Here is a 27528-nt window from a genome sequence, read left to right as displayed (position 1 = left end):
AAAAGAGGCATGTTCTAGTTTTACTTTCTACTCTTTTCCCTCCTTTGTAATTGTGTGCCCCATTTGTCCTTTGTCTGTTTACCTTGTGAGTCTATTTTTCTGTGTTCCTGTGTGTATTGTTGTATACCCAGTGCCTACATTATCACATTTGGCTTAGTTTTTTTTCTTTGTTACTTCCTTTGAACTTTCTGAGAACCGTAGCAATCCTTTTAAAAAAAAATAAAACCTTGCTTTTTGTTCCTCTCACTGAGTTCTTGGATTCACCTCTGAACTGATCATAATCACTTAAAGATATTTTTAAGCAACCTAATAATCTGTACAATATGAATACAATAGCAGCTAAAAGTCTCAAAAGTGGGTCCAGTACAGGTTATCTTTCTTTTCTTTTGATTTTTTCTCTGCTTGGGTAGAGAAGGAGACTTATTATTTATTATTCAGTCATTGGGAACTCTCAAGGGGCAGCAATGCAACATGGTCATGATCAGTGTAATCAACTTCTTCTGTACACTCTGTACACTGTGTGAGTACCTGGTCAGGAGAGATGTTGCCCTCCGCTGCTACCAAAGCTCTCAGACTGGACAGGGAGCCAAACAGCGGTACAGCCAGCCCCACTCGCAGATGCCTCTGACCCTTTGTGTTGAACACTAACGTCACACACATTGGCCTATGAGATAAAAAGAGGAATAAAGGGTGTGAGTGTGTTTTTCTGTAAGGAAAGAAATGGTAGAGCACACTGGGAAAGATCAATACATGCTCATGAACACAGCAGTAAGTTATTCTGCATTTTTTTTTGTTTACATTGTTACATATTTTAAACTCTGGCACGCTGAGTTATTCATACAATATATTTGTATGCAGATACACACACGTCTTTCTCACATAGTGTCAGTAAAGACACGTATATATAAATCTTAACTGGAAACTGACTAATCCAACTGTGCAGCATTCAAAAATGCCAGGGGCAACAAAAACACATTGGTTTGTTAAAGAGACACTTTCGGGGATAGCTGGGTCTTCATGAACTCCAGGTATCAAACAGCAAAATAAAACCATTGAGCTGTTTAATATCTAATCAGTTCAGGGAAAAGATTTCCTCTGACACTGTTATATCAAATCTAATTTCATGAGCATAAAACATCACTTTGTCTGCATCTCATTTAATATCTCCTATGATTTAACTCGTCAGATTTCACCTCCGAAGGGTTTCATTTCTCCCTAGTGTTTGTCCAGATTTATGCATGACTGAGCAAGCTGAGCAAAACCCCTGCAGGTCCCTCAGGAAGCGGCTGTATGCTGGGACATGTCACAGCAATATGAACACTTTCTGGGAAGAATCAAGGGGTGAAAATGATTGCGGGGTGGGTTTGGGGTGGATTGGGACAAAAAGAAAAAAACAAAACACAGGAGTCAGTCTGATCAAAAAACTGAGAAAACTGATGGATGAGTAGAAAAAAAAGGCCTGATAGGCTACTGGGTCTACCCTCTCTACTTATCTATATCTCAATAATCTCTATTCATCATTAACTAATTCATTACCTGATTACAAAGACTTTTTTTTCTAGTGACATCTGAAGAAGTTAAGACCTAAGTTAAGAAGCTCAAGCAACACGTGTAACATACAGAGCAACTTTATGGCTTGACCCACGCATTTTGTGTTGCAGCTTTTAAAACTGTATGGAACTCCAATTTATGATGAACTGGATTCATCATGTGGAGCATGTATGCTCATGAAACAGTCAGCGCTTGCATTTTTTTAAGAATGCTTAAGGTCCATGGGAAGGTTAATGCCATTTGTCAAATATACATTTCTCCCAAAGGAGACATTAAAGGTGACTCTAATCTAATGTAATTGTTACGACTGCTGTTGTATTGTTGTCTAATATGAAAATCCCAGTGTGCAGGTGCCTCTCCGTGATTGGTGGATCCAGAGGACGGACCATACGGATTGGCTAACGAGCTGGAGATGACATATATCACAGGTTTTGAACTCCAAGCCCCGAGGGCTGGTGTCCTGCAGGTTTTAGATGTGTCCTTGATCCAACACAGCTGATTTAAATGTTTAAATGACCTCCTCAACTCCTCCTAAGTCTTGAAGCTCTCCAGAGGCCTGGATATGAACTAATCATTTGATTCAGGTGTGTTGAACCAGGGTCATATATAAAACCTGCAGGACACCGGCCCTCAAGGCCTGAAGTTTGACACCCCTTACTTATAAGATGACACCGTCATGGACTCCCGTTCATTCATCCTTGGCTCTTCCCAACCAGCAGACCTTTGGAAACATGCCCAATGCTGTTCACCAAATACAGGAATGTGCAGGGGTGGACTGCCTTTTTGTTTGATTATAGTTTTCTTCTGTTTTTCTTAATGAGTGAAGCAAGCTGTTGTCATTTGGTTTAATTCTTTTGATTAGGTAAGTTTTGGCATTAAGTCCACCCCGAAGCTATAACCAGCTCCTTTTTGGTGTCAAAAAACCTAACGAGTCAACATATGGTAAATAAATCATTATCAAACTGTACCAATTGTGTGATGTGGCTGCTTGGGGTCTGACAAGGATGGATCACTCTCATGTTGTGGTCCGGCCACACCTAGATGGGCCATAACATAATCTAATCTGATCTAAAACACATCGTGGGGCGATCGTGGCTCAAGAGTTGGGAGTTCGCCTTGTAATCGGAAGGTTGCCGGTTCGAGCCCCGGCTCCGAGAGTCTCGGTCGTTGTGTCCTTGGGCAAGACACTTCTCCTACTGGTGTTGGCCAGAAGGGCCGATGGCGCGATATGGCAGCCTTGCTTCTGTCAGTCTGCCCCAGGGCAGCTGTGGCTACAACTGTAGCTTGCCTCCACCAGTGTGTGAATGGGTGGATGACTGGGTGTGTAAAGCGCTTTGGGGTCCCTAGGGGGGACTAGTAAAAGCGCTATACAAATACAGGCCATTTACAATGTAAGATGTAGGTAAAATCATTAAAAAAAAAAAAAAAAAAAAGTTTTATCCTTCTACTGTACAATGTGGCCACTTTGCTTTGCAACCAAACCACCTTCAAAATGTAAAAATGACCAAAGAACAGTTTATTTAAGGTGTGGGTGTCACTATCAAGCATCAATAGATTTTTTTTCTGACACATGTTCACAGGAGCAAATTTGCACAACCTTAAAAATCTTATTAAAAATTACTTATGAAGTGTTAATCATTAATGAAATGACACAAAATTACCCAATAAATGCTGAGACTTTGTTGTCATTGCATATCATTAAAATATTTCCAGGAGAGGGTTAAAATGATAAGGAAAAATCTAAAATACAGAAGACATTAAGGAATCCCTTCATGGCTTTGTACTGTGCTTTGCTGTTGAGTGTTTGTTTGCTACTGATTATTACAGAGTAAAGAGAAAAGCTCAAAGCGAGGAGTGAAAGTAAAGTTGCGCCATCCCATTTGGAAAGAAGGTAGCGTAATCGCTGACACCTCCACTTCCTGTTTCTCCTCATGCATTATTCAGGTGAATAAAGTGTTAGCAGTAGGGATGCTGACAGAGCAGATGGCAGAGTATCTGAGCAGTTGTTTTGTTTATGTTACTCCAAGACGAGATGAGAAGTGTGGGATGACACTTGAGACGAATCGGAAATGGAGATGTCATCCTACAAAGCAGTCTTTTTGAAGCATCCTAGCTCTCTGTGGGTTTATAGTCTGATAGTCTCCATTAAACAACAACCTGTGAACCGCAACAAGTGCACAGAACTCAAAAACATTCAAAGTGCTCTTAAGCTTGATGCTAGATATATAAATGATATTTATAGTTATTTTCTTGAGCATGCCTATTTTGCTGCAGTGCTTTCCCAGTTTAGATGCTTACATGTACTATGAGCATGAACTTTTTTTTCAGAAAATGCTTGAAATCATTATTTTTATCGCATTAACATGTATAGTAGTGTTACTATTGTGCATCGTCTGTTAAAAGTCTGTGAGCATGGTCTCATCACATAGACAGCATCAGTGTTACACCCATTCCTTGGAGGTCAGAGGCCATCCAAAAAGGTCACTGTGGTCTCTCAGCTGCATTCTGATCCCCAATATCCTTTTACAACTATATGTTAAATCAAGTTAGTATGGTAATGAAAAAAAGGCCAGCACAATGGTGTGATGGTTAGTGCTGTTGCCTCACAGCAAGACAGTCCTTCGTTTAACTACAAATAGTCTCTTTTCTTTTTGCCTCTGCAATCAAAGATGGATATTTTTGCACATTTCTCTATGAGCATACTATCTGTTTATGGTTGTAATTAAGCGCATAATTTAGGTGCCCCTTTTCATATGTTTATTATCATATGATTGACGCTTGTAGTACTATTCTATGTGTAAATTAAGTGGGTCTTAAAGTGTACTTCAATTTATAACGTCTGTTTTGTCAAACAACATAAGCAAGAGTGTGAATCCACTCTGTATTTTTATTTGATTAAATTTTTTATTGAATACCTAAGTGACTGGAGCCACATGTCCCCGCTACTCTGGCACCCACACTGCATAGACGTTGACAGACAGACTTGTATGAATTGATCGGGAAAAGGTTTCCACTCGCAAATGACCTTTTAAGCAAACGTGATTGTCACCAAAGCAAAGCACTTACATTTTTCCTTTTGCATTTAGTGGTGGTTGCAGTTGTTCTTACATAACTTAAGACATTAGAGCAAGGCAAACATTTTAAAAGAGAGCCAATCACTCCTATAGCGCTACTGAATTTGGCTGTTTTTCTTTTTAAAAAACAGGAGAAAACAGAATTTAAAGACAAATTGCAGCAAAATGAGGGTTATTTTTTCATTCATTTGTTGGCAAAACCTGTTGCTTGCATTATTCACAACTACTCCCAGCCCCAAATAATACAGACGTCAGTGATTTCACTTGGGGTGTTTCATCACACTTCATGCAGCTACCTGTGGAGCCACAAAAGCTTTATATTTGCACGGCATCATGTTTTTCATGTTCCCACCTGCAGTCCTGCATTATGATAGTGTATCTTTGTCAAAAATAAAATATCTGTGCCACTTGATATTCCCCTAGAAATTAATAACTGGAACAGCAAGATACAGTTGGATAAGAACTGATCAGTGTGTGAGATTTGTAATACCAAAAAAACCCCAAATAATTAAAAAAACAACCATTACAAGTCAATTCAAAGAAAGCTAATTTTATGACAGCATTAAAAGCATTATGAGACCTGCTACAGCCTGCTGATGTTTAGTTTACTCCTGTGTATTTCAAAGTATCGCTTCAGTCATTTTTCCAGTCTGTCTGTCACAGCCTTTTTCTCTTATGTAACAAGAAGTATTTCAGGTTGTAATTATTTTGCCTATCCACTCATGATTTTCACACCTTGTGTCAGTCATTATAGTGATTACATACAGTGTGGTTATGAAACAAGCACTTGTACAATTACAAAATGAGAAACAGGCTTCATCCAATCAAATACTCTATACACCTGTGCAGCCTTTGTATTGTTAGAGCCTACCAATATGACAGATACCCAATGAAAACTCATATCTACAACTACAGCCACTTATGAACAGTAAGTTAACCTAAAATGCAAGTCTTGGGACTTCACAAAAATCCACACAGGCAAAAAGAAAATCTACAGACTTCACACAGAAAGGCCCCAGTGATGGCTGCACAGTAGACTGAAGTCATGTGACAGATTTGTGTTTAGAACCTTTTTGACTATTTTAAATTGAATAACAGTAAGCTTGGTAACAATGATGCCACGACTGCTCAAGGTTAAATATTGTAAAGTTAGGTGATCGGCAGAAAACATTCCCATTCTGCTTTTCTCATTCTCTCTGCCATACTGGCATTATCTACAGCACCCAGGCCTTGATGCCATGCTGGCAGCCAGACCCTTCTGTCTCTCTGGGGGTCTCAGACTTATCAGCATTCAGCTGGGATACTGCTGCAGCAGGACGGTGCAATGAGGCCACTGTGTGTGTGCATGCATATGTGTGTGTGTGTCAGGTCAATGTTTGGCCAGCAGTAAGTCCAAGCTGAACCTGAATGAATTTCTCTGTGTGCTAGGCTATGGCAACTGCAGGAACAGGCTGCATACTGTCACGAGACAGTGAGTGCCTGAGCTGCAAAAATGAATTTGGAGTTAGCTTGGTGGATGCAGAGAAGATGCAGAAGAGTGACATCTGCATTCCTAAAAATAGGAAGATTCATTGTGTAGCAAATGAAGGCAAACTGAAAAGCTTCCAAAGCCTGGAATGTATTAATGCATTTAACCTAATGTAACCTGTTACAGCTGGATAGGCTGTCCACCCTAGTCAAATCTCTGATTGGCTTTCTAACAATTACCTTGTTTTAAACATGAACAAGACAGAGACCATGATCATAGCTCCTCCTGATCTACATTCTAAAATCAGTCAGGTTCTTGCCCCTTTCTGTTCTTCTGCTAAGCCAAATATTCGAAATCTTGGAGTAATATTTGACTCTTCTTTGGGCCTTGACTCACACGTAAAATCTGTGTCTCGTTCCTGTTTCTTTCATTTAAGGAATATTTCTAAACTGCGACATATGGTCTCCTCAGCTGAACTGGAAAAAATTGTCCATGCATTTGTGTCATTGTGTTTAGATTATTGTAATTCCCTGTTTACCAGCTTGGATAAATCATCTCTTTCTCGCCTCCAAGCTATACAAAATGCAGCAGCCAGACTACTAACTCGCTCTAGCAAGCAAGATCACATCACTCCTATTTTATGTTCTTTACATTGGCTCCAAATAGATTTTAGAATTCGTTTTAAAATTATTGTTTTAACGTACAGAGCACTAAATGGCCAAGCCCCAGATTATTTATCCAAGCTTCTCACAAAATACACTACTGCTCGCCGTCTCTGCTCACAGACTCAGAGTTTGTTGGTTGCTCCCAGAACACGTCTGAAGACGAAAAGGGACAGAGCCTTTCAGTCTGTGGCACCAAGGCTGTGGAACAGTCTACCTCTACAACTACGTTTGGTTGACTCTGTGGAATCCTTTAAAAAACAGTTAAAAACTTTACTGTTTAAACAAGCTTTCTGTTGACCAATGCTTTTAACATTTTTATATTTTTAATTTACATTTAAACTCTATATTGTGTATATTGTGCATTTTGCTATTTATCGTACTGTTTATTTTAATCTCTGTGTGCAGCGCTTTGTGACTACCTGTCTATGAAAAGCGCTTAATAAATAAACTTTACTTACTTACTTACTTACTGTTACTGTTAACTGGTGATTTTAAACTGGCCTTGAATGTGAGTGTGAATGGTTATCTGTTTCTCTGTGATACACTGAGATACACTGGCAACCTGTCCAGGGTGTACGCTGCCTTTCACCCCATAACAGATGGCTTAGACTCCAGCATATTTCATGTCTTTTTATATGCTTTTTGTAGGGGCGAACATTTGTGAAAAAGGGAGATTGCATATGAATATCATAGGACAAAATCTACAGTGTTGTACCCACTACTGTATAACCTAAATTCAACTGCACGTCATTTTGGATAATTAGACTGAAGCTTAATTTGAATGTGAATTAGAGCTTTGATATAAATCCCTGGTCCATCTGCAAATGAGAATGATATAAGTCTAATTTGTAGCACAAAAACTGGTGAAAAAAGTTAATCAAACTTCCCACACAGTCTTAAGAAGAGATCTAATCAGGCAAAATACTTTAAATCAGCACCTCTCCACACGAGTAGTAGAACTATCAGTTATTCAGAGTCAAGTAAAAGTCTAGTTAAAGTTAATTCAGCTGAATGAAAAGTAATTAATTTGCAATCATGAACCCACACAGCTAGTAATGCATTTTGTATGTATGTTGAAAACTATCAGTGATGTGTGGATGAGGTTGCCTGTATTGCTGTGCCTCTGCTACTTCATTTGGATGGCAAGAAAACAGGTGTCTCGTACGATTTTTGTTGTTCCTTGTATACCTTCACCATTATCTCTGCTGTCAAAATAAAACATCCCATCTGACTCTATTGCTAGCTCCCTTTCTCCCCGCTCACACGTCAGAGCCGCACTGTTTTACCACAGAACCTTGCTGACATGCAGCTTCTTGGGTTAAAAATGGAAGCACAGGAAGTGTGTGGTCAGGAACCTCGGTTAACCAGCATTTATCACTTTGATATTAACATGGCTGTTTTTGGTGTATAGAGCATGTTAGTATAAATGCATGCATGTTTTTCTATAATCTAAATTGGCAACATTTTGGAATGTTTTGCGGTGTTGTTTTTCTAATGTTTTTATTTACTTATGGAGCCTAGAAGATACTATCCATATCACTGTTATCTGGTGACAACCTCATATGTTCACAGTGTCAACTGTCAAAAAGCCAAGAAAAGGTTTTGCATGACTGCACAGCAATCTGTGAGGGATTTTCCTTGCACACCAGACTATGGTAGAAACACTTGCACTAAAACTTAACACCTTTAGAGACCACAGGGAGACCAAAGTGAACAACTAAAAATCTGCACTAATGTTTAATTAAAGATGCCGAGAACAAGCAAAATGCAGTTTGTGAAGTAAAAAAAAAAAACTAGTTTGTTTTTTTAAAAATAAGTTGTTACCCTATGCTCATAATAAGTTATATTTGATGTTATAATTAGTAAACAAACAGCAACAAATATACTTTAGACTGGATCTCATGCCTTATGTATCATGCATTACCTGGTTTGTCGTAGAGGAATAGGCAGAGAGATGCATAAAAATGGATCAAAGGTGTTGCTCTGCTTAAGGCAATGGGGGCACGTCAGAGAAGACCTGGGGACAGAGAGACAGACAGCTTTTTTAATCAAAAGGTATTAATCCATCCATCCAATCATCCATCCATCCAATCATCCATCCATCCATCCATCTTCTTCTGCTTATCCAGTTCAGAGTTACAGGTGGGCTGGTGTCTATTCCAGCTGTCATAGGGCAATAGGGAGAGTGCAAACTGCTAGTATTTTGCAAATTTATTTATTGGTTAAGGTCAAGGTCAAGGTCAAATTTATTTATATAGCACATTTCCAGACATACAATGCTGCACAAAGTGCTTAACAATATAAAAATGCCATTAAAAATAAACAATGTAAAACAATAATAACAATATAAAACAATGAAAGGGCAATAAAATAATTAAAACAATAACTAAGACTATTAAAATAAGACCAGAATGCTTGGGTCATAGTGTGTTAAAAGCCAGGGCATAAAAATGTGTCTTTAGTAGTGATTTAAATTGATCAAGTGTTTGTGCAGATCTAATATTTAGGGGAAGACTATTCCAAAGTTTGGGACCTGCCACAGAGAAGGCTCTATCGCCACGAGATTTGAGATTAGTCCGTGGGATGGACAGCATTAATTTTGAGCTAGACCTCATGGTTTTTAATTTAATACTTTGTATGACCTCAGCTAATCATGCTTTCTTATGTAATTGTCTTAAGAAATTTGCAAACACATATTTTTACCCTCTACAACACTGTGAGGCAGCTCACAAGCATTAAATATTCCAAAGACAACCCCAATTAAAATGTTTTCATTACTTTACACACACTTTTGATGAGACTAATCATCAACAACATGTCATAGTGATCCTGACATTTCCCTTGCGTACAGTGGTGACTAATCCCTAAAATCAACAGAGGTAGGGTCCTGATCATAATTACAGTAACAAATGCTGGTTATGATACAGTAAAGAAACAGTAAACTGAATAAAGATGGACTTTAAAAAATTCAGGAAAAAAAGAGATGAAAGGTGGCGGAGAAATTTAATAGCAGAAGGAATGGTGATGGGGGTTAAAGTAGGGGAAAACCTGAAAACAAAGGAAAAAAACCCCACAACAGACTCAAAAATAAAGGGCAGCAGGCACAGGAGGCCGAAAGGCAGAGCAAATAAAAGTTAAGAACAAAGAGACGAAAGTAAAAAGACAACAAAGTGGGAGTACAGATTAAAAACGAACAGAAGGCTGGCAGCAGGACAGTCAAGTTGACAAAAGCTACGAAGCAAAGCCGATAGAGAAAAAAGACACAGAAGGGACCTGTCGAGGTTTCTGAACAAACAGAAGTGAAGATAATCAGAGTGGAGGACTGACACGAGGATAGAAACCCAACATGCGGGCCTTTAGCAACAACGATCTACACTAAAAAGCAGATATAAATGACACTGTTAAACAAATAAATGCATTATGGTCAGTATGCTTGTTAGCTTAGTTTAGCTCAAAAACTAAAAACACAGTGAAACAGCTGTCCAGGTTCTATCTAAATAACAAAAACATAAATAAAATTCTACAAGCAGCAGGTTATACAGCAGTTTGATTAAGCTTTGTATAACTTATACACATTTTTCAGCTTTGTTTTTTCCTGCAAGGCTACTTATAAAGATGGAAAGCATGACAGTTTCAAGAAAAGAAGCCAAATTATTTTGCTTGCCCCTAATGGGTTGTTGATTATCACACCAAAGAGTCACCAGTTTATCACCAGGTTGATGTTATCAACTAATGTTAGCTATCAGCCAAAGAGACAGGAGAAACACCCTTCAGCAACGTGTTATTGGTGTTGATGTTGCATAGTTCATCCACCAGGGGACACTGTGCAGCTACTGTGATGGGAGCACACCTGAAAAATACCACCAGATAATCTGAGCATATAGGAGCACATACGTAACTACAACTAAAAAATTTTAATTCACCAAATACCAGCAGTATTGGTCTTAAAAATACCATATTATAGATCACACTAAGGGCTGTGTGTCCAGGTGTTTGGTAGTCATCACCATGTTTTTGCTGTAAATATTACCAGGAATTGTTTGCAGGATGTGTCTACAAAAATAGGCTGTAGTATGGCACCGTAGCCCTCTGCCAACTAATAAGTACATGGATATGGGCATGAAAGTACAGGAAGTACAGCAAATTACCAGTTATGCAAGGAATTTTCTCAGTTTTTCCTTTAGTTTGAAATCCACAATCTAGCCAAAATCTAGCCTCAAATAACCTTTTCTCATTCTCTACACGTAAATGCAATCTAGCCTCTTATGTGGCAATCAAAGAAAAACACCATGTTCAATGGGTTCTAGTGCCACGTAATCCTCTCATAGTGTGGGAATGTAATCCTATTATTCATTTGAGATAACTGAATGTAATTCAACAGCTTTGCTCAGTTTATGAACTCATTTTGAAGTTGTAGCCAATATCAAGGCGCTTATTCACACTGTTTTCTATTTAACCAGTTTCTCAGAACTAACTCAACAGAGCGGAGGAGAATTACAAGAAACCATTTATCTCCACCACAGCGAACGCCATTATGTTTTATAGGTGTAAAACTGAAAAAGGCTTGTGAAGAGTTTTCTTTTTAAGTAGTTAACATTTCAGAGGGTGAGTGTGGATAAAACTCATAATTTGTTTAACTGGAATTGTTTAATGTGTTTGCTGTTTTTAAGTCTGATTGATGCTGCTTAATGCGCTCTTATCACTGACAGCATTCAGGGTGTGTGCACATTTACGAGCGCGCGCGTTGCCAGATGCTGCTATGTCTTACTACGATTTGTCAGTTGAGCTGTAACGACGTTTTCAGAGATGCAAACTTGTCAAATATACAAATACGATGGAAAAAAATAACAGTTTTTAAACTCCACGCTTCCTTGCTGTCAGTGCTCAGCCCAGTGTGCTGCGGCAGCCAGCCTAAGGCTCACTAATGATGCCAGTTTGTACTCGGCAAAGCAGACTGACAGGCTATATTCACAAAAACACAATGTTGTGCAACCCCCCCCCCCAAGAAAAAAACCAAAAAAACTTGCTTGCGCTTACATTGAAACGTGCATGCAGGAAAACCCACACACAAACAAAAAGCATCACTTAAAAAGCTCGAGGCTGGCAGTGTTTCCAGTCTGGTGAACGATATGAGAACTTTATTTGCTGATGTCTGTGCATGTGTGTTTGTGCGTCTGACAAAAAGCAAGCGTTGTACAGCATCTACAACGCTCAGGTGCCAAATCAAAGGACCACCAGTCTTTAGTTTAAACCAGACACCCGGAGCTACAACACATACACCCACACACATGCACAGCAGCAGCTTCCTTTATTTATCATCAAGAAAGTCGAACCACCCGGCATCCCTCCGTCCTGCTCCGAGCTATATAAATAACACTCCGCCAGCAGCATCTCAAAACGTTATGCGGTAGCACGTTGCCTGATTCCAGCATTTTTCATACTGTTATTCCAAACTGGGAAGCTTTGCAGCACAACGCCAGAAATGATATAAAGACGGCATGTGGCTGGAACAACAGGTCAGGATACGGCTATATGAGCATAAAAGTCATGTGATCTAGAAAAAGCACTGTGCATGCTGGTGAAAGGCAGTGCTTTCAAAAGTCTGGCAACAGCTGTAGCTTCATTTTTCCTGGAAGTTTCAATTTTTTGAAATGTATTTCTGAGCACAGACCCGCAGTCAGTTACACACACACACTCACACACACACACTCTCTCTCACACACACACACACACACACAGAACTAACAACAAAAACATCACTGTTTAGTCACTGCAGCAGCTGCCTTTATTTAAATACTTCCTTTCATAAAGTCTAGAGTGTGATTCTAGTAGGTTCAGTGAAATTGTTAATTGATTTATTTTATTTATTTTGTCTTCTGGAAAAAAGGCTCCCGTCTTTTACACAGCAGCAGGATTACTCTGTACTCTGAATCATGGTTTGAAAAGTTTGCCTTCAGGGCTTTTTGTTTGTTTTTCTTTCAGATTATTTTTAGTTTTCAATCACATTTTTCGGACATCTGCTAAACCCATCCACAGCATACCTGGGGCTGCAATAAACATCATAGTTCTCTATAAGTCATTGCTTCTACTGGGACTGAGAGAGAGAAAGCAAGTTCATTTTCTTCTGTCTGCCTTTCAGTCAGTCAGTCAGTCAGTCAAGTGTCACAGGCTCTGGGCTGGAGAGCACTCTTATTTCTCTAAGAGAGAGTACAAGTGGAGACCTCCCGTCAAGGGAAATTAACTCAGCTAAAGGACTGCAGAGATTCTCTCGCACATGCTCACATTTAAAGTCTCATACAAACTCTCACTTTACTAAGTATTAATTCCCAGACCCCCCAACCTCCCACCCCCACCCTTAGTTTTAGAGAAAATTGCCTCTGTGTCGCCTGCATACATATGAGCTTCCTCCTTCCTACCTGAAATAAATGATCCATACGTTTCTTCATGTTAGCCCGTGCAACAAATAACGGAGGGAAACATGATTGCACTTTCCCATTTTTCACTGCTAAAGCAGTTTTAAAAACTAACTGTAAAAGAAAAAAAAATAATGCAACAGATTTTGAGCACTGCAGCATTTTGAATCATGGCTTCTCGTTCTTTCTTTTTAGCTTGGCTAGTTTCAGGTGGAAATTCATTCTCTGACTTTTTGCCTCATGTATCTTAGTTTGGGTCAGCCAGAGATGTTCACTTCATTCACATAAATTAATAAAGTTTTAAGGAAGGCGAGATGTTCCTGTTAGTGCAGCTGGAAAATATATTTTTTTAAAAGCACTAAATATTAATGGACCAAATTAATACTGCAATTCTACACGTGAGATGTCTGAACACAGAGACAAGATGTGCTGAAGCCTTTTTTAAACTGATCTGTATCAGCTGTGATCTCAGATTGTTAAAGATATCCTCTGTTTTCAAAACAGAACTTAAAAAACACGCCTATAACATAATATAAAGTTCTGTAGAATTTAGATAACATGTTAAATAGATTAAAAATAGACGTGATCCAGCGACAACCATCTTATTAGTGTTTTTAATTTTAAATGAGCAAAATTTAGGCACACAGTTCTACTACCTTTTCCAAATACACTGCTATAAATAAGTACCTATAAGTACCTTTTAACCTCATTAACCCACCCCCAAATACCAATTCTGTGGCCTGGTTTGTATTTCTGTGACAGTTCTTTTCTGTCCCTCTGCACACATGGAGTGGTTTAGCTGATGTTCAGAGTAAAACTGCACCACAGTGCATTTATATACAGTGAAGTGACTCCTGTGGTATCTGCTCCAACTGGCTATGTGTGCACCAGTATGTGTGCACCAGTATGTGCGCACACACATGTGCAGGGCTGGATGTCACAGGTGATTTTATGGTGGGTCCCCACTAAAGGAAAAATGCATGCTTTAATGAGGCAAAACTCCAGAGACGTGAACTTCTATTTGAGTCTTAGAGGGAAAACTTTTGTACTCCGGGTCTTTCTATGATTAAGATAGTACACATTCGGCACAAAATACACAAAATACATTAACTTTGGACAGTGGAGAGTTGTTCATGGTATATGAGCTCTGACAGGATAATGTGATAACGTGGCTTATACACTAGCAACATGAAAAGATTTTCCTGCCATCAGGGTATGAAAACAAACTGTGATATTTGTCCCAGCTACTATGAAAAAATGTACTGAATGACATAATCAATATGACATGTTGTTACCACCTGAGCCTGGGTTATAGCATCTGTGCATTATGCAATATTAATTCAGCAGTAATCATCACACAGACAAGATCACCTTGATGGAACAACACTTTAGTCAAATAATAGACTCTAGGAGAAGTAGAGCAGCTCTCAGTGGAAACAAGTAGATGGGTGACTATGGAGTCTCAATCGCTGGGCTCAAGTTGGGCTCAATGTAGGCTGTTTTGATTCATACCTCTGTGCAAGTATTCCTCCATCAGAATACAAAACTGGTTTATTTGATGTCACAGAGTACGCTAAAGAGGGATAAAAAAAAATGAATATTTGTGAGACATAAAAATTATACGAAGGAAAAATTCAGGTCATTAAAAAAAACTAATACAACTAACAGGTGTGAGCATAGGTGACATCTGTTGTATTTATTGTTTCATTACAGGCTGTGAGAAAACGTTTAGTGTAAAAAGTTGCAGAGATGTAATTTTCAGTTCTAGCAGCAAAAACTATTTAGGTTTGCTGTTTCATCCACTCCAAATTACAATGTGACTTTTGTTTTTGCTAACTCTAAAGGAAAAAGAGATCAAAGAATTGTTTTCGCTTGATAATGCCCTGCGCTCAATGGCCAGCACCCACTTCAAAGTACAACAGGGAGTGGGGTGGTATCAATGGGAGGAACACTGCTGCACAATGCTGTGCTCGAAGTAAGCACTGTGGGTGGTGAAAGCATCAAAATCAAAGTAAAGAGGGTGAACGTCTCGCCATATTTTCAGCAGGCACTCCGCTCTGCAACATGGGTCGACCAGACAGATCCTCCCAAGAGGACAGTGTGAGTACATTCCAAACCACAATGCATCTTTGGGGGTAAATAGAGCTCCTGCAGACCATCTTTGAAGATGAGAGGAAGTTTGCACTTCCTAATGGGACGGTGAGTCTTCAAAGGATATAGTATAAAAGTGCATGACTGGTAGAGAAAACTTGGGTATCACTTTATAATGATCACGGTTAAAGAAAAGGTAAATAGATGGCTCAACTTCAGTTCATATTTTCAAGTGACAATGACTCTATAAATGTCAAAATCTCATATCAGCTACAAATCAGAATATTTTTATTACACAACCTAATGCCATAAATAAAGAAATTATATGCATTACCCCCTCTGCATTTAATCATGAATTATTATGACACTCTGGCTCTCTTTACAGGGTGCCTTTTGTCCTGTTTCCCTCCCCCCACCCCGAACAACCCCTGAGCCTGGTTCTGCCAGAAGATTCTTTCTTCCTGCTAAAGGGGAGTTTTTCCTTCCCACTGTCTCCAAGTGCTTGCTCATAGGGTGTCATCTGATTGGTGGGGTTGTCTCTCTATTATTGTAGAGTTTTGACCTTGAGACATTGGGGTAACTCCTGTTGTGATTTGGCCCAATATACAAATAGAAATGAACTGAATAAATGTTTATAGATTAAATATTAGTTTATAGTTTATTAGAGATGGTTATTATGATGTGTTATAAACTCCTTACATTAGACTCACATCTTTTGTTCTCTGTTAAATTTTGTAAGTAGATCAACATTTTAGTTTTGCTTTTTTAAACATTTGTGGGTTACGTCTGTTAGCTTAGCTTCAAGGACATATAAAAACAATGATTTGTTTGCCTGCATATAGCTTTCAGTCTACTTTCACTGATCTGAAGACATGAATATCATAACATAACAATATTATACTTTAAAAGCTATAATATTCCTTCACAACAAATCTACATCTAAATGAAAGCCACTGTGATAAGAGAAAAGTAACCTTCCTTCAACTATCTTGTTCGTCTAGCCAGAGACCGAGGCGCGGGCTTTCCGCACATCTCTCTGGCCATTAAAAATAGATGCCACAAAATTGAGAGTGACAGACGGAGGAGAGAGGGAGGCTATGACAAAGACTCATCTAAACACAGCGGCACAGCCGAGCGACTTGAGCACCAACTCCCACACAGGAAACCCAAACCCCAAGACAGTCTTCGCTCTAATCGCAAACATTTATTCAGATCAGACAACTCCACTAAAATTTCTCTGAGGAGCATCTCTGTAAGATATAAAAGGAACCGGGAAGAAAGCGCAGAAGGAAGGAAAGCGCGAACTAGCGAGGGAAAGGCCGAAAAGAAACTCGGAGGCCTTTTCAGAGGACGACACAGGCAAAAACAAAAAAAGATAAAACCCTGTGAGACTGGAAGTGAGTGACGGCTCTTTGGATAGTCTACATTTGGAAGGAAAGTGACTCCTTTTTAACCTGTTGGTGACATAAAGAGGAAAAGTATATGGAGGAATAATGCTCCAGACTCAGCAGACTAAAACTCTGATATGAGATAAGAGAAAATAATACAAATGGATACGAGGAATCTTTACACAGTAGGAGGCCTGATGAAACCCAGAGCACAAAAACAAATACTCAACTCTCCTGGAATTTTTCTTTACTTATTAACTGAGAATGAGTCACAGGGAAAGCAATGCATCAGAGTTTGGAAATAAATCAAAGCTCACTGGTTTCAATTATAGCACTACTGATTTAGGTGATATGTTTTCTAGTAGAAAGACATTCTGTCAGTGAAAATTTAGTGTTTGTAAAATATTTTCAGCTTTTCAACAATTGATTAATGAATTGATCAAAAAAAGAGAAAAGATTATTAGTTTTAGCCTGTACAAAATGTGTATTGACCTGTGACTAGCACACATGGCCCTGCCCCCACTGTCTCACATTTCTCTATTTTAGACAGCTTTCTCAAACAGCCTCTAGTCCCACAGCTGTAAACTTTTTGAGTGTTACATGTGTTAGCTTGGTCGTTATTACACTCACTCACACAAACATGAGCAGAAAACAAACTTTATAATTAGAGTTGTCAAAAAAATCAACATTCACAGCGATTGATATTAAAAATGACTACTGAATCGGTTGCTCATTCGCAACAGTATCTCTGCCTCCACGCTGTTTAGAATACAATGTCACACAGCATGGTTGCAGACAGGCAGGCACGCAGCCTGTCCTTCACTGAGTCCAAAACATCCAACGACACTTTATGAGGCATTTGAGAGGTCAGTAAAGCTTTTGTTTCGATAACACTTCAGTGTTAAAAAGTTATAATAAACAGTAACCTGACTGATGCACACTTTCGCCATTTAACTATTAGCAGTCTTTCAACAGCAACATAATGAAACGCTAACATTAATATGGCAGCTTGACAGCAAACGTTATCAGTCCTGTTCATCTATAACATTAATAGATGGTACTAATTTGACAGAATAACAACACAGTTATTTGTCTCTGTTAAGTTTCCCCTTAAAGTTCCATATCAAAGCACAGAAAAGTCTACCATGAGATTGGATGGATGGATAGATGGATAGATGGATAGATAGATAGATAGATAGATAGATAGATAGATAGATAGATAGATAGATAGATAGATAGATAGATAGATAGATGTGTGTGTGCATGCATGTCTGGCATTAATGGTATATCTTGCATGAATGATATTTTGTGTCATACATTAGCACAGCTTCACTATAGAGTGCAATGATGTTAGACAGTAACTGTCCAGTCTTTGAGTTGCGCTCCTTCTTTTACAATCTATTTCATTCAAACCAGAACCAGAAAACAAAATCAGTCCATTAAGAAGCAGCCATGCCTTTCTTCTTTAACATTAAAAATGATGCCAGGATACAGTGGAACCCAAGCTAATGACTAAAATTGTGTTTGTGAACAAACACTCACACACACAAGACAGATGGTGTATGTTTGTGAAAGTGTAAGTGTGTGGCATATAGACCTAATTACAGCCACTCTTATGCAAGGAGAAAGCATTACCCTGCTTGCACTCACAGACAAAATTCTCTTCTCTTTGTCTAAATATAGCTGGGATTGTTCTCAAAGGGGAAAAAAGGAGGAGAGAGGACATGCTGTATGAGAAGGGTATGAGTTGGAGGAAAGAACAAAGTACACTTTGTAAATGTTTCAGTAATAACGTGTGTGTATTAATGCGTGTGTGACTTGTAATGGCAAAATGCACAGTTCCTCTAATCAGCTTATGAATTAGCGTTTGATCTAATAAACATTCAGGTGTGTGTTGATGTTCTAGTGTGAGAGAGAAAGAGTGAATGGAAAAGACAAAGAAGAAGAGGTCTAAGTAGAGCGATCTTCATCTCTACAGCTGACTCAATGAGTAGATACAGTGCCAAGTTATTTTAATTAGTCGCTCTGAGAGTACTGCGGGAGATGATGGTCTTCAGGGATAGTCTTCAACAGTAAGCATTCAATCCATCATCTGCCAGTGAAGGAAATGGATAATCCCATGAATGAATGACTGCTTAACTTAACAGCATAATGGTCAGAGCCTAACCTTTGTGACACGACAGCACTATTCTCCAGAGTGTGATCAGCTGTGAGTCAGAGAAGATTTAACTCAATCCATGTCCCGTTTCCAGAGTACCGACAAATGGGTGCTACTAAATTATTTGGGCTTTCACATTGGGGACAGGTTTTTTAAAATGTCCCTCTTCAACCCAACCCAAAGTTTAGGGTGAAATCTGACAATCTTCTGCAGCTCATGCCCAACGTAAAATCCTAGCTCTGATCATCACATAAGCAGAAAGTAAAGTTTTAAGTATTTGTGTTTTGAATAAGCAATTTTGATCATCTAAAGATGTACTAGTTTAGGCTGATTCTCAATCAACAGCTTTAGGTCTGTCACCGTGTTCCTACTAATGCTTCTTCTAATCTTTTTGTTTTTTTTTTAAATTTGGATAGAGACAGTGTAGACACATGGGAAAGTGGAGAGAGAGGAAGACATGCAGTAAAGGGCCGCAGGTTGGAAACTATTCCTAGTGGGAATCAGGACTTTATATGATACATGTAAAAAATTATAATAACTTTAATTTAAATTGTTCATTTTTTAATAGGTTACAGAAGTTTTTTTTTATTTTTTAAAAAAAATCTTTAGTTTTAGCCCTAATTCATCTAGTTTCTTATCAAAGCCTTACATAAAGTAGCCTCTAGATGTGACTTCAGAGCTGCAGATTTGTGACCCCTGAACTAAGCTAGACTTCCCAGTGTCAACAAACACATCATAAGAATCCATCATATCATTTGTGACAATACTGGTATCATTTTTGCGTGATAAAGTGCAATATCATGATATTATTGGTCTAATGTTTTCTAATGTGCACAACAACGAGAAAAGCACACATATGTCTGACAGCCAAAGTCATATGTCCACCTTTGATGAAGATTTAGTAACAAGGGACTTCAACATCTTCCAATGAAGCACAATGCTATGCAAAATATGCAAAAAAAAAAAAGAAAAACCTTGTTTCACCACTTGAGGCAAAAATACACCATGGAATGAATATAAGCAGGCTGGGAAGTCATGAAAAGAGCAGATATGAGCAGCTGGTGATGTACATCCCAAAACTAAACAAACTGAGCCTAACTGGAGCACTTGCTAGTTAGACTCTGTATGACAGGAGGCGTAAACATGAATGGAAATAACTGATGCCATTATGTTTTGCTTAGCCAAATATATGACGGTAATTCAAACAGTGGAAAAAGAGGATTTTAAGCAACTTTTTAAGCAACTGAAAAGAAGGATGGAAAATGTCCTCCACTTTGTTTCCACTTAGAAATGTTATGCTATGCACTTCTAAATGGTAAATGGACTGGTTCATGCAGTATATAGTGCCTCATTGACCCATTAATACAAACACTTTCTTCTGTGCTTAGGTGCTTTCTATCGAAATTTTGCACGACAATGCATATAATCACATTTAAAACATATTTCATTTTTTTTTCTGTATCATCATTATCACAAATGTCTTGTAATACTGTGATACATTATTGCGACTTTATTGCCCACCTTTGGACTGCAAATGTTTGTCCACTTGAGCTTAAATGTAATGGGCAAACATTAACAACTTAAATACTTAAAATACTTAATACATTAAATTTTGCGTAAACTGACTTAAGTTTTTAAGTAAACATTTAGCTTTGCAGCTAAAAAACACTAATGAGCCATGAAAAAAGGTGTCCTCCTATTCCACACAGTCCTCCTAAATAAAATCTCATGTGCTCAGACACAGTATGGACCTAATTCACTAGCACTCTCTCTGGAAGCCCAGTCATACATATCATGCATTAGTGACCTATGTTGCAGAGCAGCTATTATAGTGATGTTGAACCCACTGGGAAAAAATGACCAAGTGTGAGATATCAGAAAGAAAGCACTCTGCCAGAGTTAATCACAAAAAATTGGGATTGATGAATTTATACAGGGAGTGCAGAATTATTAGGCAAATGAGTATTTTGTCCACATCATCCTCTTCATGCATGTTGTCTTACTCCAAGCTGTATAGGCTCGAAAGCCTACTACCAATTAAGCATATTAGGTGATGTGCATCTCTGTAATGAGAAGGGGTGTGGTCTAATGACATCAACACCCTATATCAGGTGTGCATAATTATTAGGCAGTGTCCTTTCCTTTGGCAAAATGGGTCAAAAGAAGGACTTGACAGGCTCAGAAAAGTCAAAAATAGTGAGATATCTTGCAGAGGGATGCAGCAATCTCAAAATTGCAAAGCTTCTGAAGCGTGATCATTGAACAATCAAGCGTTTCATTCAAAATAGTCAACAGGGTCGCAAGAAGCGTGTGGAAAAACCAAGGCGCAAAATAACTGCCCATGAACTGAGAAAAGTCAAGCGTGCAGCTGCCAAGATGCCACTTGCCACCAGTTTGGCCATATTTCAGAGCTGCAACATCACTGGAGTGCCCAAAAGCACAAGGTGTGCAATACTTAGAGACATGGCCAAGGTAAGAAAGGCTGAAAGATGACCACCACTGAACAAGACACACAAGCTGAAACGTCAAGACTGGGCCAAGAAATATCTCAAGACTGATTTTTCTAAGGTTTTATGGACTGATTAAATGAGAGTGAGTCTTGATGGGCCAGATGGATGGGCCCGTGGCTGGATTGGTAAAGGGCAGAGAGCTCCAGTCCGACTCAGACGCCAGCAAGGTGGAGGTGGAGTACTGGTTTGGGCTGGTATCATCAAAGATGAGCTTGTGGGGCCTTTTCGGGTTGAGGATGGAGTCAAGCTCAACTCCCAGTCCTACTGCCAGTTTCTGGAAGACACCTTCTTCAAGCAGTGGTACAGGAAGAAGTCTGCATCCTTCAAGAAAAACATGATTTTCATGCAGGACAATGCTCCATCACACGCGTCCAAGTACTCCACAGCGTGGCTGGCAAGAAAGGGTATAAAAGAAGAAAAACTAATGACATGGCCACCTTGTTCACCTGATCTGAACCCCATTGAGAACCTGTGGTCCATCATCAAATGTGAGATTTACAAGGAGGGAAAACAGTACACCTCTCTGAACAGTGTCTGGGAGGCTGTGGTTGCTGCTGCACGCAATGTTGATGGTGAACAGATCAAAACACTGACAGAATCCATGGATGGCAGGCTTTTGAGTGTCCTTGCAAAGAAAGGTGGCTATATTGGTCGCTGATTTGTTTTTGTTTTGTTTTTGAATGTCAGAAATGTATATTTGTGAATGTGGAGATGTTATATTGGTTTCACTGGTAAAAATAAATAATTGAAATGGGTATATATTTGTTTTTTGTTAAGTTGCCTAATAATTATGCACAGTAATAGTCACCTGCACACACAGATATCCCCCTAAAATAGCTAAAACTAAAAACAAACTAAAAACTACTTCCAAAAACATTCAGCTTTGATATTAATGAGTTTTTTGGGTTCATTGAGAACATGGTTGTTGTTCAATAATAAAATTATTCCTCAAAAATACAACTTGCCTAATAATTCTGCACTCCCTGTATATACTACTCGCTTATTTCTCTAATAGAAAAGGAAACATATCACTGTCTGTGAAGGTTCTCAGTCATCTCGTAGTCTAAGGAGCTTGGAAAGAAAAGCGTCTGGACTTCTTCTTTAAGCTCAACTTAAAGAATTCCAGACGCTTTTCTTTCCAAGCTCAGGAAACATATCACTGTATATTTGAACGTGAAACTTATATTTCATTGGATTGTAGAAGAAATTCTCAGTAAGTCTAACAAAAAGGATAAATGTTACATCTCAAGATTATCAGAAACTGCTTGTCTGTACTGTCCGTCTTATTATTGGACGATCTGATATCCTCGTGTTGGTGTTGTTCCCTCGTCATCATAAATAATGTTGTTCCAGGTTCAGCATTGCAAGTGACCAATCACCTTCTCCTGAGGTCATCCGTGACCTCGAAAAAAATAAACGCCTTAAAAAATCTACTTCACTTGCGAGAAGAGAAACCGCCTCTGTAAGGACAATATGTATAATGCTTACCGTTTATTAAAGGAAAGTATCCTGAAATGCAAAGAATTCAAGTTCCTGGATCGGCGGACAGAAACGGTTTCTCTTCTCGCAAGTGAAGTAGATTTTTTTAAGGCAGTATTTTTCAAAGGCACAAAAGGGGGACGTCACAACATTGTGATTGGTCACTTGCAATGTTGAACCTGGAACAACATTTATTATGATGATGTGGGGACAACACCAACACGAGGATATCAGATCGTCCCTTATTATTTTGCTACATGCAGAAACATACTGTACTGGCCTAACTGCTGATGACAGCGTGCCTTACAGTCATGCATAAAAGACATTCACAAGCTTCAATCAGGCTTAGTAACAAGGAGCTGAAAAGATTCCTATCATTATGGGCCAAGATTACCTTTCACTAATATGTTTCTTTGTGTGTGTTTCTTTTTTTATTCTAAAAATAACCTCTCCCTTTCAAATACTAAGTTATTTCCTTTTTAGATCATCTGACTATCCAATCGAATATTAACTTAAAATAAAGATTTTTTTTTTTTTAGTACATCCTGATATTCACAAGGGTGCAGCAAGTTTACAATGTTCAGCAATCAAGTGAAAAAATGAATGTTCAAAGTGATGTTATTGTAGTCCACCACATGTGCTGACAAAGTTTCTCAAAGGTCTAGAGGCAGTTCCATTAATGAATCTATTAAACTAGAAAACCTCAGTCACTGACTTTCTGCTGTGAATGAAGGAATAAGAGCCAGAGGCCACTACTAAAGATAAATCCCTTAATCCTTTATAGGTCTGTCCGACCTACTTTTTCCCAAGGTACTGATTTTTATCCAGAGGAGAGAAAATACATTGTCACTTTAGCCAAAGCGATATATGTTTAAAAGTATGCATTTCATTCTGTTTATTCAAACACAACCCCAGGACATCATGTAACCGAATGTTGCATAATTGGTGAGATACCTGGAAGAGTTTCCAAAAATCGTTGTCGGCGTAAGTCTAAGAGTGCAGTTGAAACTATCTGAAGCTTAAAGGCCAACAAATAAGGAACATTCATCCATTCTCCTGATGCTACAAACATTATGTTAAAAACAAAGTTCTTTAACACAATTTTTACATCTGTGCTTCTCACCTGTACTGAGCCTGGAAGTGTTCGTGGACAAAACTGTTTCGCCCTCGAGGTTGCTGTATGCTGGCTACACTGGGACTGGAAGCATGATCCAATGGAATTGCCCCCTGTAAACATGGAGAAGACAAAAAAGAACTGAAAACTGTTCTATAATGTATAATGTTAAATAACCATACATTACTTCCTTATGACATTATTACAAACGACACTGAACACCCGTTTCTGAATGCTGTATCATTCACTTCGATTTTAAGAAGCATCCCATCTACAACACAGTGCATTTACTCTGTTCAAATTGAGAGTAGCTATCACTAGCACAGGAATACATAAATGAGCTTCATACAAAAGGTAAAACTCGATGCCAGGATACAAAGTGTCTCCGGTGTTACTTCATCAACACCGACAGATGCTGATGCAAAGCAGAGGGGAAAAGTAACCAAATTCAATGGCAGCTACGGGTAATACAGAAGATGCATTTTCCCTGCCTTATTATTGTTATGTATCTCTAGGAACGAGTAAAATGAGTCAAGAATCATTCACATGCATTGTGAGTGGCTACATTAAACTACAAGATGATCAAAATGATTAGATGAAGAGAGATGAAGAAAGAGTGAGACAAAAATTAAGAATCAATCCTATAATGGGTGCAGTCATAAAATATTTGAGCAGGAAATATCTATTGAAGAGAGTCAAAATTTAAATGGTTAACCACAAAACAGTCAACACAGACTAGAGTCGCAGGAATATTTGAGGATGCCAAACATCCTCAGTGTCATGCTGATGTCTGCTGAATAAACTAAATAGCAGCAATACCCCCACATGCTGTGTCATACACAGCAGGAGGGCAGAAAGACTTCAAAGATAAACAAAAGTATAAAAGAATGATGCCAATGAATAAAAGATCACAGCAACAGATTTCTGCATTTCCATCGTGTGTAACTATTCTTAAAAACGTAGCTAACATTAGGTGGTAATGGCGGACTTAACACACAAAAGAAATCCCAGGTCTGCAAGTACATTTACTTCTATTCAGGAGTTATGCATGCTGGTGTCAGTTTGCTTTTAACGAGCAAGGAGAGAAATGCTGACGTGTTTTTATTGCTGCTGTGCTAACCACTGAGGAGGACCCTACAGATCCCTCCGACAGTACATCAGGAGCTATCTAAAAAGTTTGCATGACAAGGCTAATTTTCAGAAACCAAACTTTACTTGCAAAAGTACATTGTCCTTTAATTCTTAAAGAAGTTACATTCTTTCTTTACACTTTATTTCACTATAAGAACACTTACACAGATATTTTCATTCATTTCATCTAGTCTGTTTACCACTTTGTGATGTAAATGATGGTAATTGTTTTGTTTATTCAGGATCATGTTTCAAATCTTTCCTTTTGAGAAATCATTAAGTGCTACACACATGCTAATTAGACAACACAGTGCCGTAGTTTAAACCCTCATGCGAATCAAACATTAAGCAGCAAACAAAGTCAGAGTCCACTGAGAAATGAGACTTTCTGCACCCGGTCTTGGGCCATGTGAAATAATGACAATCCAACTTTGATGAAGCTTTTCTTTTGTTCAAACAAAATCCAATCATCGCTGCTCTCACTCTGAACAATGGGCAGCTTTTGGCATCTTTGAAAACTTTTTTCAAGGATGGCTCTTTTCCTGAATATTTAATGAGGCACAAGCACAAAGCCCAGGAAGCATGTGTGGCAGTTTGTGTTTTTAAAATCCATCTCAGCCCTATTTTTAGACGTGGCCTTGTCTCTACTTTCATGTTTGTCTATTAAGTGGATAAAAACTTCATCCTTTGACTTACTGCAATATGTAATTGCAATATCTCAGTATTTTTGAAAAGTGTCTCGCTGAAATGACAAGAAAGCTCTAAGAGTCTAAAAGTCTAAGAGCATTAAGGCTGTGAAGAATTAAGGTGGTATTACCAATATTGGCTTTCAAGCCCGTTAGAATTGTGAAACTCTGTTATTGTCTTATGTATTGTATTTGCATGTATGCTTGCACATGTTTCTGCACCTATTTACCAATTTCTTTGCAAAACATATAGACATGGGGGATAGCTGTAAGCGTTTGCATAGTACTGTTCACTGGACATAGCATATCAAGGGCTTTTTCTCAGAGAAAGCACGACTCCCAGAATGATAAAATATTTCATTCTCAATTTTGGATTCATCCTTCCAAATTCTTCTGCATGTCCAATATTTATAATATTCAGGGTCACGGTGGAACAGGTGACTATTTCAGCTGTCACACGGCGAGGGACAGGGGAGACCCTGGACAAGTGAACTGTCTGTCACAGAACCCACACAGAGACAGACAACAATTCAAACTCATTCACAGCTAATTCAGACTTAGAAATGAACTTAACATGCATATAATACATGATTTACTTCTATCAGTTAACGAAAGGCAAATTCAAAACTTTTGCAGTTCACCCATAGTGCAGGAACCATTCTGGATTCTTCATTATTCAATTTAACTAAGAATACAGCGCACACCAAGAATATAAACAGTTCATTATAAAGTTAACTTAAGTGTGTCAAACAAACATAACAGGAAAAAAATATGATCAAAACTGACTTTGATACTTAATTCTCTATGCATTAATAAATCAAGCCACTGCATTTCAAAAGGCATCTCTCACCAGAATCAGGTCAACAACCTCTTAGCCAGACCCAAGATCGGTAAACAGATGCAGAGAATGAGACAAAACTGCTCATATGCACACTTAACACCTTTAAGACACATATGCACATGCATACAGTATATACCGCAGATGCAAACAATAGGATAGACAAAGAAAAAGAACACTGAGACTCCACCGCTTCTTTATTTAGCACCAAGGGAATAATGAATACCACCACAATGTTGTTCCAGCTCTGCTATGGTCTGCCAAAAATAGATGCGGGGGCCGGCCGCAGCAATAACAAGTGAATACTAATATTCAGAGGCAGTAAGCTGTTCAATTGTCACACTGGGTATAATCCAAAAAAACCCTCCTAATGCTAACAGATCTAGGCCATATTCAGCTGCCTCCTGTTGCTTGAGGGCGAAATTACCAGCGGCATCATGCTCCTGGCAATATAATTGATTTCTAAGATTTACATATCAGCCGGGTTTCAGAACTCAGCATGCTCGGGCTTATATAGCTGTACTTATTCTGTTCTCTAAATGACTGTAGCGTCAAACTGTACACAAGCTACTTAAAGAAAAAAAAAAGCAAGCAGAGCAATGAGCAGGTAGAAAGAAGTTTAAAAAATGTCAACCAGAGCAAGTAACTTAGCAAAAATTGGATGGTGGTATTAAAGGGCTCTGCTGCTTCTCTTAGAGTTGGGAATAGGCATATTTTGGCCATGCCAATGAGTTTAGTCAGTTTCATTTTTACTTTCTTTCTGCACAAGCAGCCAGGTGTTATAGCCAGTCAATTAAAGCACGAAGAACTGATGTAAAGTGTACGCGCCAAAAGCCTGGTGGACTCGTAGCAATGGGCTGAGAGATTAGGACACAAATAACTTTGACAATAAAAACTTTAGTGAGTTTGGTGTTTCCATTAGACCAGTCCTCTAAAATGAAGAGCTTTTTTAGCTTTGGCAG

At 38.6% G+C, this 27528-nt stretch overlaps 1 protein-coding gene across 1 annotated transcript in view; it reads right to left on the bottom strand.

Annotated features, from left to right (window-relative positions):
• Positions 1-6: 6 nt before the first annotated feature.
• The window catches only part of usp43a (ubiquitin specific peptidase 43a), a 63038-nt gene continuing 35516 nt past the window's right edge, over positions 7-27528 (bottom strand). The window contains exons 3-5 of the mRNA XM_084930988.1: positions 23921-24024; positions 8683-8775; positions 7-664 (exon numbers count right to left, since the gene is read on the bottom strand). Of these exons, the coding sequence (XP_084787114.1) occupies positions 439-664; positions 8683-8775; positions 23921-24024 (423 nt within the window). The 3' untranslated portion in view covers positions 7-438. The remainder of the gene's footprint in view (positions 665-8682; positions 8776-23920; positions 24025-27528) is intronic.

This window comes from Perissodus microlepis, chromosome 6, assembly GCF_051167445.1.
Source record: "Perissodus microlepis isolate ML-2025 ecotype Zambia chromosome 6, ASM5116744v1, whole genome shotgun sequence".
NCBI classification, from domain to species: Eukaryota; Metazoa; Chordata; class Actinopteri; order Cichliformes; family Cichlidae; genus Perissodus; species Perissodus microlepis.
Note: the sequence above shows the minus strand (reverse complement) of the source record. Positions and strands in the feature narration are given on the sequence as shown.